Source organism: Falco punctatus, assembly GCF_963210335.1.
Source record: "Falco punctatus genome assembly, chromosome: 2".
NCBI lineage: Eukaryota > Metazoa > Chordata > Aves > Falconiformes > Falconidae > Falco > Falco punctatus.
Genome location: NC_137581.1, coordinates 33,760,413 through 33,778,299, shown reverse-complemented (window position 1 = coordinate 33,778,299; position 17,887 = coordinate 33,760,413). Strand labels below are relative to the sequence as shown.

General features: G+C 38.8%; 1 protein-coding gene across 8 annotated transcripts in view; it reads left to right on the top strand.

Moving 5' to 3' along the window:
• Window positions 1-17,887, top strand: part of DGKH (diacylglycerol kinase eta) — a 192,514-nt gene that overhangs the window by 146,698 nt on the left and 27,929 nt on the right. For 7 of the 8 annotated variants that reach the window (XM_080376825.1, XM_080376824.1, XM_080376828.1 and 4 more), the window contains 10 exons: window positions 568-653; window positions 2,131-2,230; window positions 3,465-3,741; window positions 4,184-4,315; window positions 8,767-8,901; window positions 10,722-10,839; window positions 11,756-11,866; window positions 12,018-12,114; window positions 14,665-14,772; window positions 17,663-17,776. In XM_080376825.1, the coding sequence (XP_080232951.1) occupies window positions 568-653; window positions 2,131-2,230; window positions 3,465-3,741; window positions 4,184-4,315; window positions 8,767-8,901; window positions 10,722-10,839; window positions 11,756-11,866; window positions 12,018-12,114; window positions 14,665-14,772; window positions 17,663-17,776 (1,278 nt within the window). The remainder of the gene's footprint in view (window positions 1-567; window positions 654-2,130; window positions 2,231-3,464; window positions 3,742-4,183; window positions 4,316-8,766; window positions 8,902-10,721; window positions 10,840-11,755; window positions 11,867-12,017; window positions 12,115-14,664; window positions 14,773-17,662; window positions 17,777-17,887) is intronic. The other variant, XM_080376826.1, reaches the window with a different exon arrangement.

Sequence of the window (17,887 nt, the reverse complement as noted above, 5' to 3'; positions counted from 1 at the left end):
ATTCTCCCAAACATTCTCGTAAAGACCAAGCCTTAAATAATTGGCTCCTTGAGGACTGGCTTTGATAGCGTTATACCAGTTTAGCAGCCTTTGTCAGTAGGGGTACTTGGGGAATGAGAGTCTATCTGACAGTAAAAAGAAAATTCAGGATTGTGTCTGCAAACTTTTGATTTATTCTTGGTCGAGCAGCTTAGCTTGAGGGAAACTTTGCTTGTTTTATAAACAAAATATATTAGATTATATTAATTCAGGTTGTTATGAATCTAGAAAGGAGGTAGGTTTTTTTCTTCCTCATGGATTATTTTTAGCCTAGAAATAACTTCATGTTTTCTCTATGAGGAGTAAAAGAACTGTGGATCAAGTTCTCAGATGCAGTGTTACTTTGAATATTAAAAATCTGATAAATAAAATACAGTATGTGGGTAGAATTTGCATTGCCAGCTGCTTGTACTTGTATTAGATCTGAAATGAAAATCCTGCTATTTTTGGAGGCATTTTAACTCACTGCTCAGTGTTAAACCGCTGAAACGTGTGAAAATTGTAGTCTTTTTTTCTCTCTGTTTTCAGATATCTGCTTATGAGGACTCAGTTGCTGCTCATCTTGCAAAAATTCTCAATTCTGATCAGCACTCAGTTGTCATATCATCTGCCAAGTGGGTTGATAGGTTTTATGTACGATGTGTGGAATAAATCCCCTGTGTAACATCATCACCATAATAACCTCCTGTCTAAACCTGATTTTCTTACGGCTGGCCCAACTGGCTTGGCTTAATATATCTTGATTTATGTCTTTTGGAGTGGATATTTTTTCTGCAAAATGTTTATATGGTACAATTGTAATGGATAGCTTATTACTAAACACATCAACGTCTTACAAAACTCACATAATATTAATATGAAGTTGTTTTAAATCACTCCAAATCAGCGTGCAGCTTAAATACGAAACTTACTGTTACTAAAGTGAATATGTGACATACTTCACATTGCTTTTCTTCTGTTTTGTTTTATGCATATCCATATCTTTAAGATGACAAATAATTTCACCGATGTGAAGCAGAACTTCAGGCTAGGTAGCTTTGTGATAGCTCTGTCTGTATCAGTTCAATCAATAGTGGTCTCAGACAATAGGGTTGTGGTTTTTTCCCCAAAAACTGAAACGCTTAAAAATGAGAGAGAATTACTTGGCAAATCATGGACATCACCTGAAATCAGAAGTATTCTGCGTATACCTTCTCTGTGAAAAAAACCAAACACCTTATATTTTGCAATATGCAAAAGACCCAGTCATTGAATCTTCAAAAATACATCTGAATGTCATTACCTCTCTTTTTTTTTCCCCCTGCTAAAAGCATGTTAATAAAATTTCATTTTTAAAGTCTACATAGCACATGTTGAAAACTGAATTGCAGAATTTTATTATAACTCCAGATTCTAAATTGGGTCAGTATCTTGTTAAATCTAATTTCTGTCAAATAAATTTCAATCAAATGAACAATACTAAGGAGTTCTCCACACCTCGTTAGTAAGTTTGCTCTTTTTTGGCGTAAGTAATAAGAACCAAGTCTTTCTCTGATTTACACAGTGAAAATTCATTGCAGCCACTGTTGTTTGCATAGGTAGCCCTCAGGGGGTCGGCTGTGGTTCAGAAGCGTGAGCTGTGCAGTGGGACATGTGTGTCCGTATGCTCTCATCTAAGAAGTGCTCCATTAACATCAGTAGATTTTCTCCATGGTTTCTAGGCTCCATCTTTGTGTGGGAGTTTGCAAGACTGAAGTTATCAGAGTGAATGCAAGTTTGCTAACTCCTCTGGTATGGAAGGTGTACAAGCAAGGGAATGGATGAAATAGTCACATTGATTTCAGTTCTTAGAAATAAGAGACTGAGATACAATGTGTGCGAAGGCTTAAATGAAAGATTTTGAGGAAGGGTTTTTGTTTTAAAGCTTATCACTTGAATTTTTCAAGCCATGGAAGAGAGTATCATCTGCTTTGCTAGTATCATCACAGCAGTCATTTCCGACAAGAATGGTGTATAGCAGTATACATATAAATAAATTGCCATATGAATTTAATATTCAAAACACATATTTTATTTAATTTGACTTCTCCTCTTTCCTTTCTTTATCTGAAGAATATTATGTGAAACTGTAAAGGACTTCGTTGCCAAAATAGGGAAGACTTACGAAAAGCCAATGGAAAATACAGAGGAAGCTGATGCCATGGCCGTTAAAGTAAGACTATGACTATGTTCTGGTTTAAAGTTGTAGGTTTTTGAAAGTTCATAGCTCATAGGTGTTTATTTTTCAGATTGCTCCAGGATGCCCAGCTTGGCTTTCATTTTAACCAATGACTGTAAAATTCTTCTCTTCTTATTGCATAGAACAGTTATTTCCAAACCATCTTTAACTCTAAGATCTCTATAAATTCTGTTTACACTTTTTGATTCATAAAGGATAAAGTTCATGGTAATGTACGTAGAAGTGAAAGATTTTGCCTTAGAAGTTACACTTTTAGGGATTAAATTAGCTATGGGAAAACAATAGGATAATGAGGAGAGAGTATGCTGGGAGAATGAAGGGAAGAGAGACTACAATATTAAAAATAATGGTTTAAGCTGCAAATTGTAGAGATCACGTTGAAAAAGCATTGGAAAAAACTAAACAAACCCCAAACAGAAGGATTTGGTATGAGGCACAGAATTTACATGAGCTGAAAAGAAAACAAGAAAGCGCAATCACTAACAAACCCAGAGTCAGGCTATGTACTTGCTCTAAATGGCAATTTGTGGTTCATGTTTCTGTTTGGTGCACAATTTAGAATTAATTTATCTTTTTTACTGTTCCAAGGCCAGACAGCGTTGGTTTCCTTTCCTTTAAGCACAGAAAGTCACGGCTTTTCTAGTGTACCTTAAGACAGCAGCTGCTTAGTGATGGGTAGAGGTGTTTGACAGTGTGTGGTTCTGGCTTGAGCCTCTTTTCTCCGTGACAGCTCACTTGCTGAAATGTAAAGCTGTGTTGCAAAAGCAACCCCATGTGTCTCAGTCTAACACCTGGGCATGTCCCCATAGATTAACTCCATATTGGGGCACCCATAATTTCTTATAATGTGTGCTATGGGCAAATCTGTGGTGATTCTCTGTGCTGCAGGCCGTTGGGAGAGGAGTAAGACTGAACTCTAGTTGCATGGCAGGGTGTGTTACTGTCATCTGAGTGTGGGATTTTTTTGTGGTAATTGCTGTAATCTGGTTGGGTGTCAGAGGGTGTGTCTGCAAATAAACCATGCAGACCTACTCATAATCTGATATTCCAAAATGTTGAAACTAGGTTTGGATTTTACATAAAAAATTACATAGACATTTAAGACACCTACAATTTTAATATAATCTGGTACTTAATTTCCTGCAAATGTTCACACATTCACTGTTGAGTTTTTTTGGTGTGTGTATTTTTTTCCACTTTGTCTTAGTGCTCTGAGTTAAATGAGAAGCTAGACCTATTGCTCCAGGCTCTTCACACAGAAGCCCAGGCTGCTCCCATCCTCCCAGGCATCACTCCGCCCATTGTGGAAGAAGAAGCAGAGGAGTTTTCAAGTGAAGAATCCTTATCTGAAAGTAAAGAGCAATTAGCAGAGTGTGTCTCAAAGTCTTCCACACAGAAACTCTTCAAACCAAGGGAACAGTTAATGCTCCGGGCAAACAGCTTGAAGAAGGCTGTAAGGCAGATCATTGAACAAGCAGAAAAAGGTGCGTATCAACAATGTTTTGATCCTTACTGATAAAATATTTTTTTTCTATGTAAGAATGTAGAAATCAAACTACAATGATGAAAACTTATGCTAATTAAAAAAAAATAATCATGTGCTTATTACAAGCTGCAAGGAAAAGAAAAACAGCTTGTTTGGATATTGATGACTGTCTGCGTATATGAATATATATGTATGCATGTGTGTGCACATACAAAAGTGTGCTTCTTTGGTAATTACTATCCTCCATAAAATTAAAAATTCTGGCAGCAAATCTTTATCAACAGGCAAAAGATTGCTCAACTGTCTTTTGCTGAATTGGCATTAGAAATCTTTTGTTAATATTTTTAAACGTTAAGCTACAGGAAGCAAAAAAGCTAATTTTCCACGTGTGCAGTTTTTCTTTAAAAATCTTGAAAATTTCTGTCTTCTTTTTTAATAAGCAGTCGTGGATGAGCAGAATGCTCATAGTGAAGAACAAGTGAACCAGTCTTCACTAGAATATAGCAAAGAATTGGATGAATCCAAAGAAGAGGAAAAAGAGGAAGATACAAAGGAGCTTGAGTCCCCATCAAGTGAGTAAATTAGGAATAAAATAGCTTAAAATTACAGTCTCCTTATAAGTTGCATTAGTTATATTATAGTTGGCTCCATAATTAAATATACTAACATCCTGTTTCACTGGAAGCTAGTCACAAATTTTAATAGATTTGGAATAATAAAAGTTAAGGGAAAAATGCAGGAGATGAGATCAACAGTCTTTCGGAATGTATTTACAAAACTGAGAAGGTGTTTGCCTGCATTTAATCCAAGTGAATTTACGCTCACCTTTCTACAGGCACCTGAGCAGGGAATAGATCCTTGGTAGTGGTGGCAATAGTATGTCTCAGTTGTAGGCGTTTTAGGGCATATTATAGGAGTTTCTCAGTCATTTCTGTTGAAGGAGTTTGTGTGAAACAAACATATTTATTCATTGTATTGACAACAAAACCTTGATATCTCAGCTAGGGACTTACCTTGAGACAGTTATTAGAACAGAGAGAATGAATATTTGAATCTTCTATATGAAGTACAACAGCGTAAAACAGGAAAGAATATAACAGAAACTGGAGCACAGAAGTCTCCTGAAAAGTGGCAGTACTAAGGTCACCCTCTCTATTTGTCTAACCCAGAACAGAAATTTGAACCAAAGTCTTCAGTACGCTGGAGCTTCTTCCCATGAAAAATTTTTTGCTTTGTTGTCCCAAATACAGGTCATTAGTCCAGATAGTTCCTTGCAGCTATTGGCTGCTGCAGTACATGTAGCAAGCCACCATACCAAGCTACCCTTGCTTTCCAAGGTGTAGAGCCCCCTACCTACTCTGTCCTTGGTTGGATGGACTTTATCAACTGCTGCTGTCGAAGTGCTTCTGCTTTCCTGTAGGAGTATCATTCTGTGCCCCCCTCGCTGTGGGGCTCTGCAGTTTACTTTCCAAAAAGAAGAAAGACAGCGTGGGTAGCCCATGCTGTGTTTTAAAATGCAACAGAACCCAGTTGTATTATTTGTATCAATAATTGTACAAAGCAATCAGAATATTGAGTGATCTGAGTTTAAAACAACTTCTTGGAAGGTAGCGTTTTCATAAATAGCCCATTTTGACACTAAGCTTTCCTTTTGGCTATTCAGTGTTTGGTTACTGTGTGTAAAATGATATTTAGAGAACAGTCATCTCCTGAAATAGCATGGTACTAATTCCTGCATTCGAACGATAGGGTAAAATCTCTCTTTCATGTGTCCTTTATGAAATCTGCCAATGAGTGGCTGCAGCGGAAGATGGAAGGATGATTTGTCACACAGGACCTTCACTTACCTACTCCTTTGCTTGGTTTTGGCACCAAGCCAATCCAGCCAGAGGTCATGTTTGGACATTTTCTGTCACAAATGTCAACACTGCATTTTGTGTTGACTGGTAATTCATGTGTCAGGGTTGTTCAAGAGTGTCAAGCTGCATAGTAATTTTAGGAAATTTGCTCTTTACTGTAGGTGGAAATTTCAGGTTTTGCCTTGCCATATTATCAAAGTAGACAATGATGCACTGCAGGTAAGGTCCTGAGATGATCTACGGATCATGGAGAAACAGTGGTAGCTGATGGACAGCAAAACATCCTCTAGATATTTAGTGAGCAACTTCTGTGGTAAAATGAGCAAAGTTGCTTGGGATTTGCATCTCCTTCTGTTACCCTAACTGACACCGACATCCTCGACAGGAGTTGTCCTCCTGAGGCTCTGCTGTGGAGCTGCTGCCTCTGTTGGTAGCTCCTGCCTTAGAAACGTCTCTTGGGGATTGTGTTGATTCAGAATCTCACATTTCCTTTTCTCCAGGAATGGATGTCAGACTTTCTCCAGTGTTTGTCTCTTCATTGGCCCCTCTCTTTTTCCCTTGGTTATAGGAATCAATGCTTGGTGGTTGTCTAGTTTCAACTCACAGAGGATGCTGTCCCTGTGGATGACCCAATCCTACTGGTATAAAAATATATAAAAAATATATATAATAAATAAAAATACACATGTATGTATATCCATGTGTAGATATATATATAAACCCCTTGTTTTTTGATACAATTTCTCTTTTTATTGGGGAGCTGTATTCTTCATACATCTGATATGTGTGAAATAGAGTGCATATTAATGCTGTCAGTGGAAGATAGGTGTTTAGGGACAAAGCATGAAACATGAATTCAATTATCTGCAATGAAACATCAGTTTTACTCATTAGGGCTCTGTTGTTTTTATCAGAGCATGAACAGCAAAAGTTTATCTTTATTGCAGTTATCCCCAAGAGTCTTCTCTGTCAAATAAAGAGCAGCTGCTCTGTTGGTTTTCCCATTTAATCTAACTGCCTTGTTCCCAAGTACAGACAGAACAGGCTATGTGTATAGTGTTGTGAATTTTTCAGTAGCGTTATGAAAAATGAATGTTAATTTTGTTCTGAACATTATATTTTTCCCTCTGAGGATCTTCCTGGTCATTTGATGAAGACAATATTTTTCCATATGTTAATTACCTTCATCTAAATATTTAACAACTCTTGTTAGATATCATTTGCAGTTTTTATTTCTTTCCATTTTTTAACGTTATTACAGTGTTTTGTTGTGTACAGATACAAATCATTGTGGTTTACTGTTATCGTGCAATACTTGTAGCATTTTGTGACAACTGCCAGGTTGTTACACAGATGTTAAAGTCAGAAGGAGCTGTTAGGCAGACCTTTCATATAAAACATTCCAGGAAATTTCACCCACTTTTTCCTGTCCTGCATCTAATAATTTCCATTTGACTTAAGCAAGTCATCCAGAAAGGTGTGTGAACTTGTTCCTGGAATACAAGCGGGTAAAGAATTTGCCATTTAATTGACTGTTCCATGCTAGATTATCATCACTTAAAAAAAAAGTGAATGCCCAAATCCTGGCACAAATTGTTTTGAACATGGTTTCTAAACCCTGGTTCTTGTTACTACCTTTGTCTCTAGATTTTCCCACTCTGCATTTTCTTTCTATTAATGTCTTCATACAGTTACTAAGCCTGAGCTGTCATGATTGATGTGAACTGATGTGTGCCCCTCCTGCCACAAAAAAAGGGTATTTTATCCTTCCCACCATGTTCGTGGTGCTGTTTTTCTTCTGCTTCCTGGTGCTAATCCTTCTATTTTTGCTAGATTAATTTTCCGGTTTTGAGAGGAATCTATCAGATTGAGAGAATCAATCAGAATTTGAGAGAAATCATTTCATTGTTTGTTCTGACCTTCTTCAGAAAGTTGAAGATGTCCTAAGATGAAGTAGTTTTAACACATGATAATGTAGAGCAGAGGTAGCCAGGAAATTGTCTGTGGTCATCTGGTGTGCAAAAGCTTTCTACATGGGCATGGAAATGCTTTGGTGATACCCAAACTTTCTTCCCTGGGGCACCAACAATCTGGCTATGTCTGACAGGGCTGAGTTTCACAAAGATTCACTTCCCCTGGCTAAAACAGGCACTGGCATATTCTCTCAGTCAGCATGAAGCAAGTTCTGCCAAGAAAGTAAATTACAGCACCTGAGATCAGCACTTTGGAAAGCCTATCCTTCTTCATCACCTCCAGGGGTGGCCCAGGGATACCTGGCCTCACTGAGCTACCAGTTGCTCTTTGTGAAAATAGTCTCTTTCCCATTGATTTTCTTCCCCTTCTTTTCCTGAGCCTTTGTCACCAACAATTACATAAACTACCAAACCGTGCTCTCTGTCTCAAGGTTTCATTAATCAATCTTCTGGATAATTCTAATAAATAAGTTATTTCAGTTATTTTGGGAATTGCTGGGATCGTTTTGTGATAAAGAAAAGATGATGAGAAACTGATGTCCTCCACGATCTCTCTAACTGCAGAAGACAAGTATATCTGAACATGGCTCTTTCCCTTCCCATGCAGTTTTCATTTTGGCTGTAGATAAGGATGTCTGGTTTTGTCTGCTGTTGTCAGAAACCTGATGCAGGCAGGGGACCCATTTTAGCTGCAGGAAGCAAATAGTGTGGCTGTTGATCAGGTATTTCCATGGCCAACAGGTTAGAATAGCTCTAAAATTGTTATAAATAATAATAATATACTATATAATGTAGTTATATTTATAAGTAAATTCAGATTGAATTTAAGTTTAAATTCATACTACTTCATTAATATGTTTATCAGAAGCTTACTGCAGCAGTAAATACTGCATTTTAAGGTGGATATAATGCAGCTTTCACTAGTAGCTTGAAACTTAAGTTGGGGACGCCTCATATTGAATTCCACGCACACTTACTCATTTTAATTTGTGCTTGTCAGTTGATCTGTTTCTGAATTTTCTTCCCTGTAGTGGGAAGAAAAACTGTGGTGTGAGGGGAATAGACATTTCTTACAGAATGGTAACAGATTAACTTAATGCTTTTGAAATATTTTCAGGGCTGTAAAAACTGTGTATTTGGTAAAGCCATAATAGTTCTAATAGTGCTCTTACTTTTACTTCTTCTACACAGTTAAAACTGCACCAAGATCTCCAGATCGACGTACAAGCCGAGGTATCCATTCTCAGACGGGCTCTTTCTCTGCTCCAGCTTTGGCTGCAAGCAAGGAAAACCTCCCAGTGCTTAACACTAGGATTATCTGCCCAGGTAATTATGATTTTGAGATCTGCTGTTCCTTGCACTACTTTAATATTGCCTTCTGTTCCCCTGCTTGCTGTCAGATAATGATTTTTTTACTTCCTATGCTGAATTTGTTTGAACTGAAATACACGTCTTGGTATTGTATCGTATAGTAGGAAATGAAAAAAATAATGTAGAAGATTCCTGATCATTTGGCACAACACCAGATGTAAAAAAGCATTGTGTTTGAATCTGGAGGACGAAAAATAAAATTCAGGATCTTAGAATCACAGAATCACAGAGTGGTTTGGGTTGGAAGGGACCTTTAAAGATCATCCAGTCTAACCCCCCTGCCATAGACAGGGACATCTTTCACTAGACCAGGTTGCTCAAAGCCTTGTCCAGCCTGACTATGGACATTTCCAGGGATGGGGCATCCACAGCTTCTTCAGGCAACCTCTGCCAGTATCTCACCACCCTCATAAAAAATTTCTTCAGTATATCCAATTTGAACCTACCTTCTTTCAGTTTAAAACCATTGCCCCTTGTTCTGTCACTACGGGCCTCGGTGAAAAGTCTCTCAGTCTTTCTTACAAGCCCCCTTTATATTCTGAAAGGTCGCAATAAATGCTCCCCAGAGCCTTCTCTTCTCCAGGCTGAACAAGCCCAACTCTCTCAGTGTTTCTTCATGGGAGAGGTGCTCCACCCCTCTGACCATTTTCATGTCCCTCCTCTGGACCTGCTCTAACAGCTCCATGTCTGTCTTGTGCTGGGGGCCCCAGAGCTGGATGCAGTACTCCAGGTGGGGTCTTGCAAGAGTGGAGTAGAGGGGGAGAATCACCTCCCTTGGCCTGCTGGCCACGCTTCTTTTGATACACCCTAGGATACGGTTGGCTTTGTGGCCTGTGAGCAGGCATTGTCGGCTCATGTCCAGCTTTTCATCCACTGGTATCCCCAAGTTCTTCTATCATTCACCCTCTGAATCCACCATATTGTCAGTGGAGGCTGTGTGGGGGCTGAGGGACAGAGCCATGTGAAGTACAACCTTCTGAATAAGAGGTGTCTGTAGATACCTCTCTGGAAGTGGTAACTGAAACTACACAGAGGCGTTGTGCGGTAAAAACAGTTGAAAACCAAAAATCTGTTCTTATCCAAATACAATTAATACTAGGGGGCACCAGTAAAACTGTTTTCATTAACTTTATTAATATAGTTAAAACATAATGGAACTGTGCTGACATTTTTCTTTAGGCCAATTTAAGTGAAAGCTTTTAGAAAGTACTTTTCTTTGTTTACATACATTACACAGTGTGTTGTAGAGTGACGTCAGTATTAGTCGGTGGAGGCATGGCAACGCTGTGATCTTTCCACAAATTAAATTATGCTATGACTCTACCAGTTGTAGAAATGGTAAGGGTGTTCCTTAGGAATATTTCCAAAGGAAAGGACCAAGGGAATCATGGACAGTTTGGGGATGAAGATTAAATTAAATAAAAAGCTCTAGTAGTCTTTTTAGATGTTAGGTCACCCCTGCAATTACTGTGCCAGCCAATGAGTATTGGCTTGAAATCCTGAATTTTCTTTGGTTTTTTTCTTTCTCAATGGTGGTACCTGAAGAGTCGGCCACCGCACTGCAGCATAGCTGCCTTTCTGCTCAAGGGAGCCAAAGACCTGAAAAGATAGCCAATATAGGTAAAAATTTAGATAGAAACACAGTCAATCCCTATATGGATTTAATTAATTTTGTCTCTCAGTATGTGGCTTATATTATGACAGTATATATTTCTCTGCTTATCAGACACAAATTGGGGTTTTGTTACTTTTTTTCTGTTTTTTTCTTTAATCAGGTTTGAGGGCTGGTCTCGCTGCTTCTATTGCAGGAAGTTCAATTATTAGCAAAATGTTGCTAGCAAACATCGATCCATTTGGTGCTACGCCATTTATCGACCCGGATCCAGATTCCCTGTAAGAAATGTTTTTTTTCCAAATTTACTGTTTTGCTTCAGTTTGCTCTTCTTAAGCTTTTTTTTTTTACCTTTTTGTATTTTTTTTTCTTTTCATTGTGAAGTTCTTGTTTGCTATCGTTTGGCAGTAGACCTCAAGGTCTGAAAACAGGTTGGATTGTGCCATTTTAGTTATGAGTAGTGCAAAATTGTCTTGCAGCAGCAGAAATAATAGGCTACATTTGCTCATTTACTCCTTGCTCACTTCCTCTGGGAGGAGGGGGACAGCAGTCCTTCAGAGCTAGATTTTCCTGCCCAAACCACGGGTCTGAATGCAAGCTTATCTGCCAGAAAGATGCTGAAGCAGGTCTGGGCACTTTGTAGCAGAGGACAAAGAGTGTTCCCCTAAGGATTGGAGCAGTGAGGTGGAAATTTTGTGTCCTAAGCTGTCTCTGCTTCCCAGAACTGGGTCTGGCATTGGCAGAGACTTACGGATGTTATCTGGGTTGTGGGCCATGGCTCCCCTAAAATAAAGTACTGCTGTGCCAGCAGCATCAGCCAAACATCTAGCACCAGCATGCCTAAAGGTAGCCTGGGTGCTCAGCCTGGTGTGCTGCTGCTGTCTCAGAGCCATGCCCGGGGCAGCTCTTTCCTCTGTTCTCCACCATACCCAGAATAATGTCGGGATATGTGCTGGATGGCGGTGTGGAACAGTTTCTTCATTGCCCTACGTGAAGTAACTTACACTTGCAAAGGAGCTACCAGCCAGTCTGTCTCTTTGACTGCTGTTGGGTTTCCTCAGAGAGATTGGGAGGAAGCATCTCTTCACATCTCTTGATTGATGTATCTGTTCTGAGATGAACCACAATCTCGGTCAAAGCTCTGTGTGTCCAGGTACTGTACAAATGTACAGCTAATTATCTCTTTTCTTCTAACAGGGAGGGATATTCAGAAAAATGTGTCATGAACAACTACTTTGGAATTGGATTAGATGCAAAAATTTCACTAGAATTTAATAACAAGCGAGAAGAGCACCCTGAAAAGTGCAGGTACTATAAATGTCAATAACAGAGGCAAGACATTCCCATTATGTTCTTTTCCTTATCTCTTTATTTGAGTTTCTTAACTTCTTCTCATCCTTCAAATACAAGACATAATGTGTGTATTTCAATACGTGGGTCTTGTTTTACCTGTTTTCAGAAGTCGGACGAAAAACATGATGTGGTATGGAGTTCTTGGCACAAAAGAGCTACTGCAGAGAACTTACAAGAACTTAGAACAAAAAGTTCAACTTGAGGTAAATTTTATTTGGGGACTGAATGAGTATTTTTGCTTCCACAGTGTGTAGTGAAGAATTTGGTCTTCCTCTTGAAACCTTTTGAAGTTCTTGTGTCAGCCCAAGCTGACGTCAAAGGCACTGTGTAAAAACGTGTGACGTAAGAGGTGGCTCCCTAGGTGTTTTTCTGGAGTAAAATGTCAGTACTTAAATATTCCAAAATACCCAGTATATTGTTTCTTGTAATTACTGGTTGTTGTGTTTTGTTTTGTTTTGGTTTGGGTTTTTTTTAAATATTGTATAGGTAGGGTATGTTTCTTAATGTTCACTGCATGAAAGGGGAAGACCAGTTTTTAAGGACTGGTCTTAATAAGAGGTTTTTAATAACTGCTTTTAATAACAGAAATGAACATACTCTAAACAGAAGGAAAGAGATAGAAGAGTCATAATCCTTCAGGTTCATTTTAAACTCCCTGAAAGATTGGTTACATGTATAGAGAGAGCACACAGATGATCTTAGTAAAATATTCCCGACGGAAGAGGGAAGATTCTGAATGCGCATTGCAAGAAGCCCAGCTGCACTGGTAGAGACTGTAATAGGTGTTTAAGACAGTCACACAAAAAGAAGCAAGGTATGATCGCAGCAATAACAAACGCTGTGTAAATTGTCTTAACGTAGTTGGTTTTTGTCTTTTAAGTTCTAACATGAAACCTAAGTCTTCTTCATGGCAATGGGAACTTAAAGGAGATATAAATTACTACCAAATGCAGAAAAAGACTATGGGATGGTTGCAGTTATTTTCACCCAGAGACTATCTAGGCTGGATTTTGACAGAGAGCATACATAATTCCCTCTTTTTACTTCATGTTAAGTATTTCATATGGAAGTTCATGATACTTACATGAAAATAACTTTTTAAGTTGAAAGAATAATTTGAAGTCACTGGAACTCTTTCTCGGTCTTCTGAGATTTAGGAGGATTTTGTGTGGTAGCGGCAGATTGCTGTTATCTAAGGACTGAGTAATTATCAAGGAATTATGCAGTAGTTAGCAAATATAATGACAGGAAAGAACGTTATGTATGCTGCAGATAGAATTCTAATTTAAGGATCTTTTGAATAAGATTCAAATCTGACCTTCCCATAATTATTTTTTTCATATTTCCGGAAGTAAACCAGCAAGTAGAAATTTCATATTTAGTATTACCTTACATAATAATAGCCTTATGCTAAAACATGTGATGAGTGCACAGCATTGGAAAATTAAAAATATCAGTTTTAGGAACTGGAGGCAGACCTCTACTATAATGCAAATGACTGTGCATCATCTATTAATATCACAGCATATTTTGGATACTGTCACTTTTTTATTAAAATATTACATTCTGTCTTGTTGCTGAGATATAAAAAGAGAGCACTAAACACATTCTGGAAATAGTTTTGCATGTTTTTCTCCTCCTGATAAAATTGGTACAAATTTTGTCCTTATTTCATGAGGATTTCTATTTCATTCGTGTAATTTTAAGATCCTTCTGTGGGACTGATAACTTGCGGTAATCTAGCAGTCTTCTTTAAAGGCAATTTCACTTGCAAATTCATGATTCGCAAAGTGATACCAGCATCCAGCATTTATGACCTTATGTTTCTAACTTGCTTCAAGTGCCGTTTCCTTGTGGCACTGCTGCAGGACTGCACTTTTGACTCCAAGTTGACTGGTTTGAGATCACTGGGCTCACCTTGGTGATGCCAACAGTTGTGGTGCTGTAAGTCAAGGATGATTTCACTGATGTCTGTAAATTTACTCTTGGCCATAAGTAGGGTGAGACTTACCCACATCATCCTGTGATCATGTTGAGTAGGACTTGGGAGTTGCTTATGGGTTTGGGGGGTTAAAGTGGTAAAAAAAGAGGGCTGAACAGTCAGTCATAGGAGTGACCTATCTGCAAATTAACAACTCCTAGCCATGGCCAGGGTAATGACTGTGGGGTCGGTCCTGGATTTGCCTTTGCACTTTTGGGAGGAGAGTGAAGTTATTTTTACAGGAAGCCGAGCATACAATGCTAACAGTGCTTACGTTCAGCTACATGTTTGTGGTTATGCCAGAAATATTCTTGGATATTTTTTTTAATTCCACCCCCCCGCCCCTGCTTAATGGATTTACCTAAATAACAAGTGTATTGCAACTTTGGGAATGCTGATATAGTTAGTGAATGGGTGAGTGAAGCTTTTTGTAACGTCCATGGTGATCTTACCGTGTGCATGCAGGGAGATAGGTCTTTCATTGCAAAAAGATTTTTGATCCTTGATAATCAGATCACAGTCTGAGTGCATGAGGAATTTCGCTGCAGCATGTAGTACCTACCTGTTTTTCAGCTCTGTAAAAATTGGTGCTAAGATTGCGGAGAACAGGTTTGTGTTAGAGGTGCTTCACAGCACGGAGGGAATGGTCTTGTGTCAAACCTGTTAATGACTCTGCCCTCCCCTGCCAGCTCTGTTGAAGATTCATGTGTTAAAAACAGCTGATTATTTTATCACATGATTTATATACTGAATGAGCTTTTATCCATTACAGTGTGACGGACAGTACATCCCCCTTCCAAGTCTGCAGGGCATAGCTGTGCTAAACATTCCCAGCTATGCTGGTGGGACTAATTTCTGGGGTGGAACCAAAGAAGATGATGTGAGTAACATTAAAGAGAAGTAACCTTCTGGGCAATTCTTTTATTGAAAATATATCCCATGATTTTTCACTGTTGCCTTCTGTTGTGTCCATTCCAGCAAAATGTTCATAATAAGCTTAATGATTTTTTTAAATGGCTCTATGAGAATTTTTATAAACTAATTTTATAAATAGAGACATGAATAATTTCTCTCTATCTTGTTTTACAAACTCCTGTAAATAATGTTTGTCAAAGCATAGGTTTCTCTGCTATATTCTAACAATAAGCAAGGTGGACAAAGACAATCACTCGCAGTTTATACCTGAATTTCCTCCTGTTCTTCAAATGGGTTTGGACTAAGGGATGGTGATTTAGAAAATGAGGACTGATGTATTTAGTGATTGATAATTTAGTGGGGGTAGTAATCTCTTTTTTTAAATATTGTTTTCAATGAGCTTCCAAAATATTTAGTGTGTGTGAGGTCTGAATCACCTAAAACTGTAGTTGCAAATTAGCTTGTGATTTTAATGTAGGCAACCCAGGTTATTTTTGCCAAAATTATTTTGGTTTCTTGTGTATTATTATCCTTTGCTTATATATATATATATATATATATATATATACACACACACACATATATATATGGAAGTCAGGAAAAATACTGAATCATGTTTCAGTGTCCTTTTCTTATTTATGGTATACGTCAGAGGATGGCAGTTATGGTTATATTTGGCTATGGATATCTGAAGTTTTTATATACTCGGTGTACATACTCATAACTTGAAAGCATCTCTAACACCTGCTCAGCTCCTGTTCAGGAGTTTCTTTTTCTCCCTGGACTGCCTCATTGAGTGAGAAGATCTCTCCTAGCTGTCATACTGGTGTGTAGCAAACGTCTGTATCTTGGAGCAGCTTTACTGATACCCTTAGTCTTCCGCTGATCAGAAGTGTCAGCAAACTGATGTATTTGTTCTGGATGGAGTTAGGAGCATAATTCACTGCTTTAGTGCAGTCTTGAGTGACTGATCATCAGAGGTGGTGGTGGTCTGAAGTGCTGCTGGTTCTGCTTATCTGGACAAAAGAAAGATGTTGCCTTGACAGTTGCAAGTATTCCTGAAACATTAGCGGTGAGCCAAGGAGGGCAGATGCACATCAACCGACTTGAGCGGGGCTTGTTCAAGCATGCTTTTTTGGTGTCCAGAAGACAGGCTGGAAACATGACCTGCAACAGGAAGGGAGGGAGTTGTTTCTTAAATATTGATCTATAGAGATTCAGTCACCTTTAAAAAAAGAGGCTGGTTTTCAGTGCAGATATGTTTTACTCATGAGAGACACAGCAGACTGGGTTGCGGTTTGTCCATCCTTTGGCTAAAATGAAAGGACCAAATAAATGAAACATAGCTACTTTTTCTTAACCCATGGAGAACTAGCCCTGTAGGTGTCACTTAAATTGAAATTAATTTGTTAAAGCTGGATCAAAGACTCCATACTTTTTACCTTTGAATAACAGAATCACTGTCTTTGCTCTTTTCAAGACATTCACATCCTCATGACAAAACCACAAAAATTTCCATGGAAACTGGAAAAATTCAGATGGGGAAACCTTTTGCTTCAAAACACTCTAGACCCAGTAAAATTGCGCTTTTTTTCTTGGAATCTTACCTCCTCAAGAGCTACCTGTGCAATGCTGGGATGCTCTGAAGGGAAATGCCACTTGGATTTGACACTAAACTATAGCAACTGTGCTGTGCAGCCCTTTCCCTGAGAAGACCTCTTCAGCCTCCTGGACAAAGCCACCGCTTACTGTACTAGGGTGAAGGCTTCTGCTGGTTTGCTGGGCAGCAGGGACCAAAGTCCTTCAGACTGTTACCCATCTTCTCCCTCCCTGAGCCATTGCTGCAGACACTACCTGAATTACACTGTCCTGGATCTGCACTCTCTTGTTCTTCACCTCCAGGAAATCCTTGATCAGAGGACAGGACCCGACTAGTTGTGGCTTTTGAGCTCCTTTCAGGGATTTTCTCTGGTCTGGTCTCAGGTGTCTCTGATGCATCTTACTCTGCCCAAGGTGCCAACTGAGGTAGTCTGAGTACCGCTCAGAAAGGTCATCCCTTTACCCATTAAACTCTTACTGGAGTGATTTTTCCTTCTGATTTTTCTTCCTTGTTGCTCCCTAATGCATACCAGGATGAAATGGTCAAGCTTCAGGTGACCTTAGTATGGTATCTCCTGCCAGACCCAGTTGAACTCCAGCTTAAGACTTGTGCCGTGGCATGTCTGCATTCGCCTGCAGGACACCAGGTGGCAATGGCATGTGTGAGACTTCTCAAATTTTGTGTAAGCTCGTGGAAATTCACCATCTTGGCTGGATATCAGGATGTTTGTTCCGTAGAGAAGTGTTTTTCATATTTACAGTGGATAATTGTATACAGCGCAAACAAAATCCTCTTCAGTATGAAAGCTGTGTTTAACAAAGTGGAGTGTGGACTCGTGTGTTGATTTCCAGAGTATTCAGAATATAAAAAGATAAGCACTTCTGAGCAAAAAGACACCATTATGCCTCTTAACTTCAAGAACCTCTTGGATATTAAGAACATTCACCAAGCAGAGATTTGAATTGGCCTTTCATCTTGCCTTGAAAAACATTTCTTAGTCTACATGCTGAAACATGCCATCCTTCCTATATAAGGATATGCTTCGTCATTCAGATATTTGAAATGCTATTAGCATTGCTGTTTTAAAACAATACTTGCCTACTGTCTATGCCGTCTCGCTCCTATGATTTTTGAGAGACAGTGTAGTTATTCTACAGTAAATAAGGTAGAACATTAAAATGTTGCCAATGAATTAGTAAAAGAATATGTTTCATTGAACATGTGATCAAAAATTAGTATTTTCTTTTCCTTGCAGATATTTGGGGCTCCATCATTTGATGATAAAATCTTAGAAGTTGTTGCTGTATTTGGCAGCATGCAGATGGCAGTTTCAAGAGTCATCAAACTCCAGCACCACAGAATAGCCCAGGTTTGTTTCTTACTTGAAGGCACGCGACATGGTTGGCAGCGGTTTGTATGCTGTGAAGCAGCAGTACTCCTTATGACCACCACCCTATACACTAATAAAGCGCTGACATTG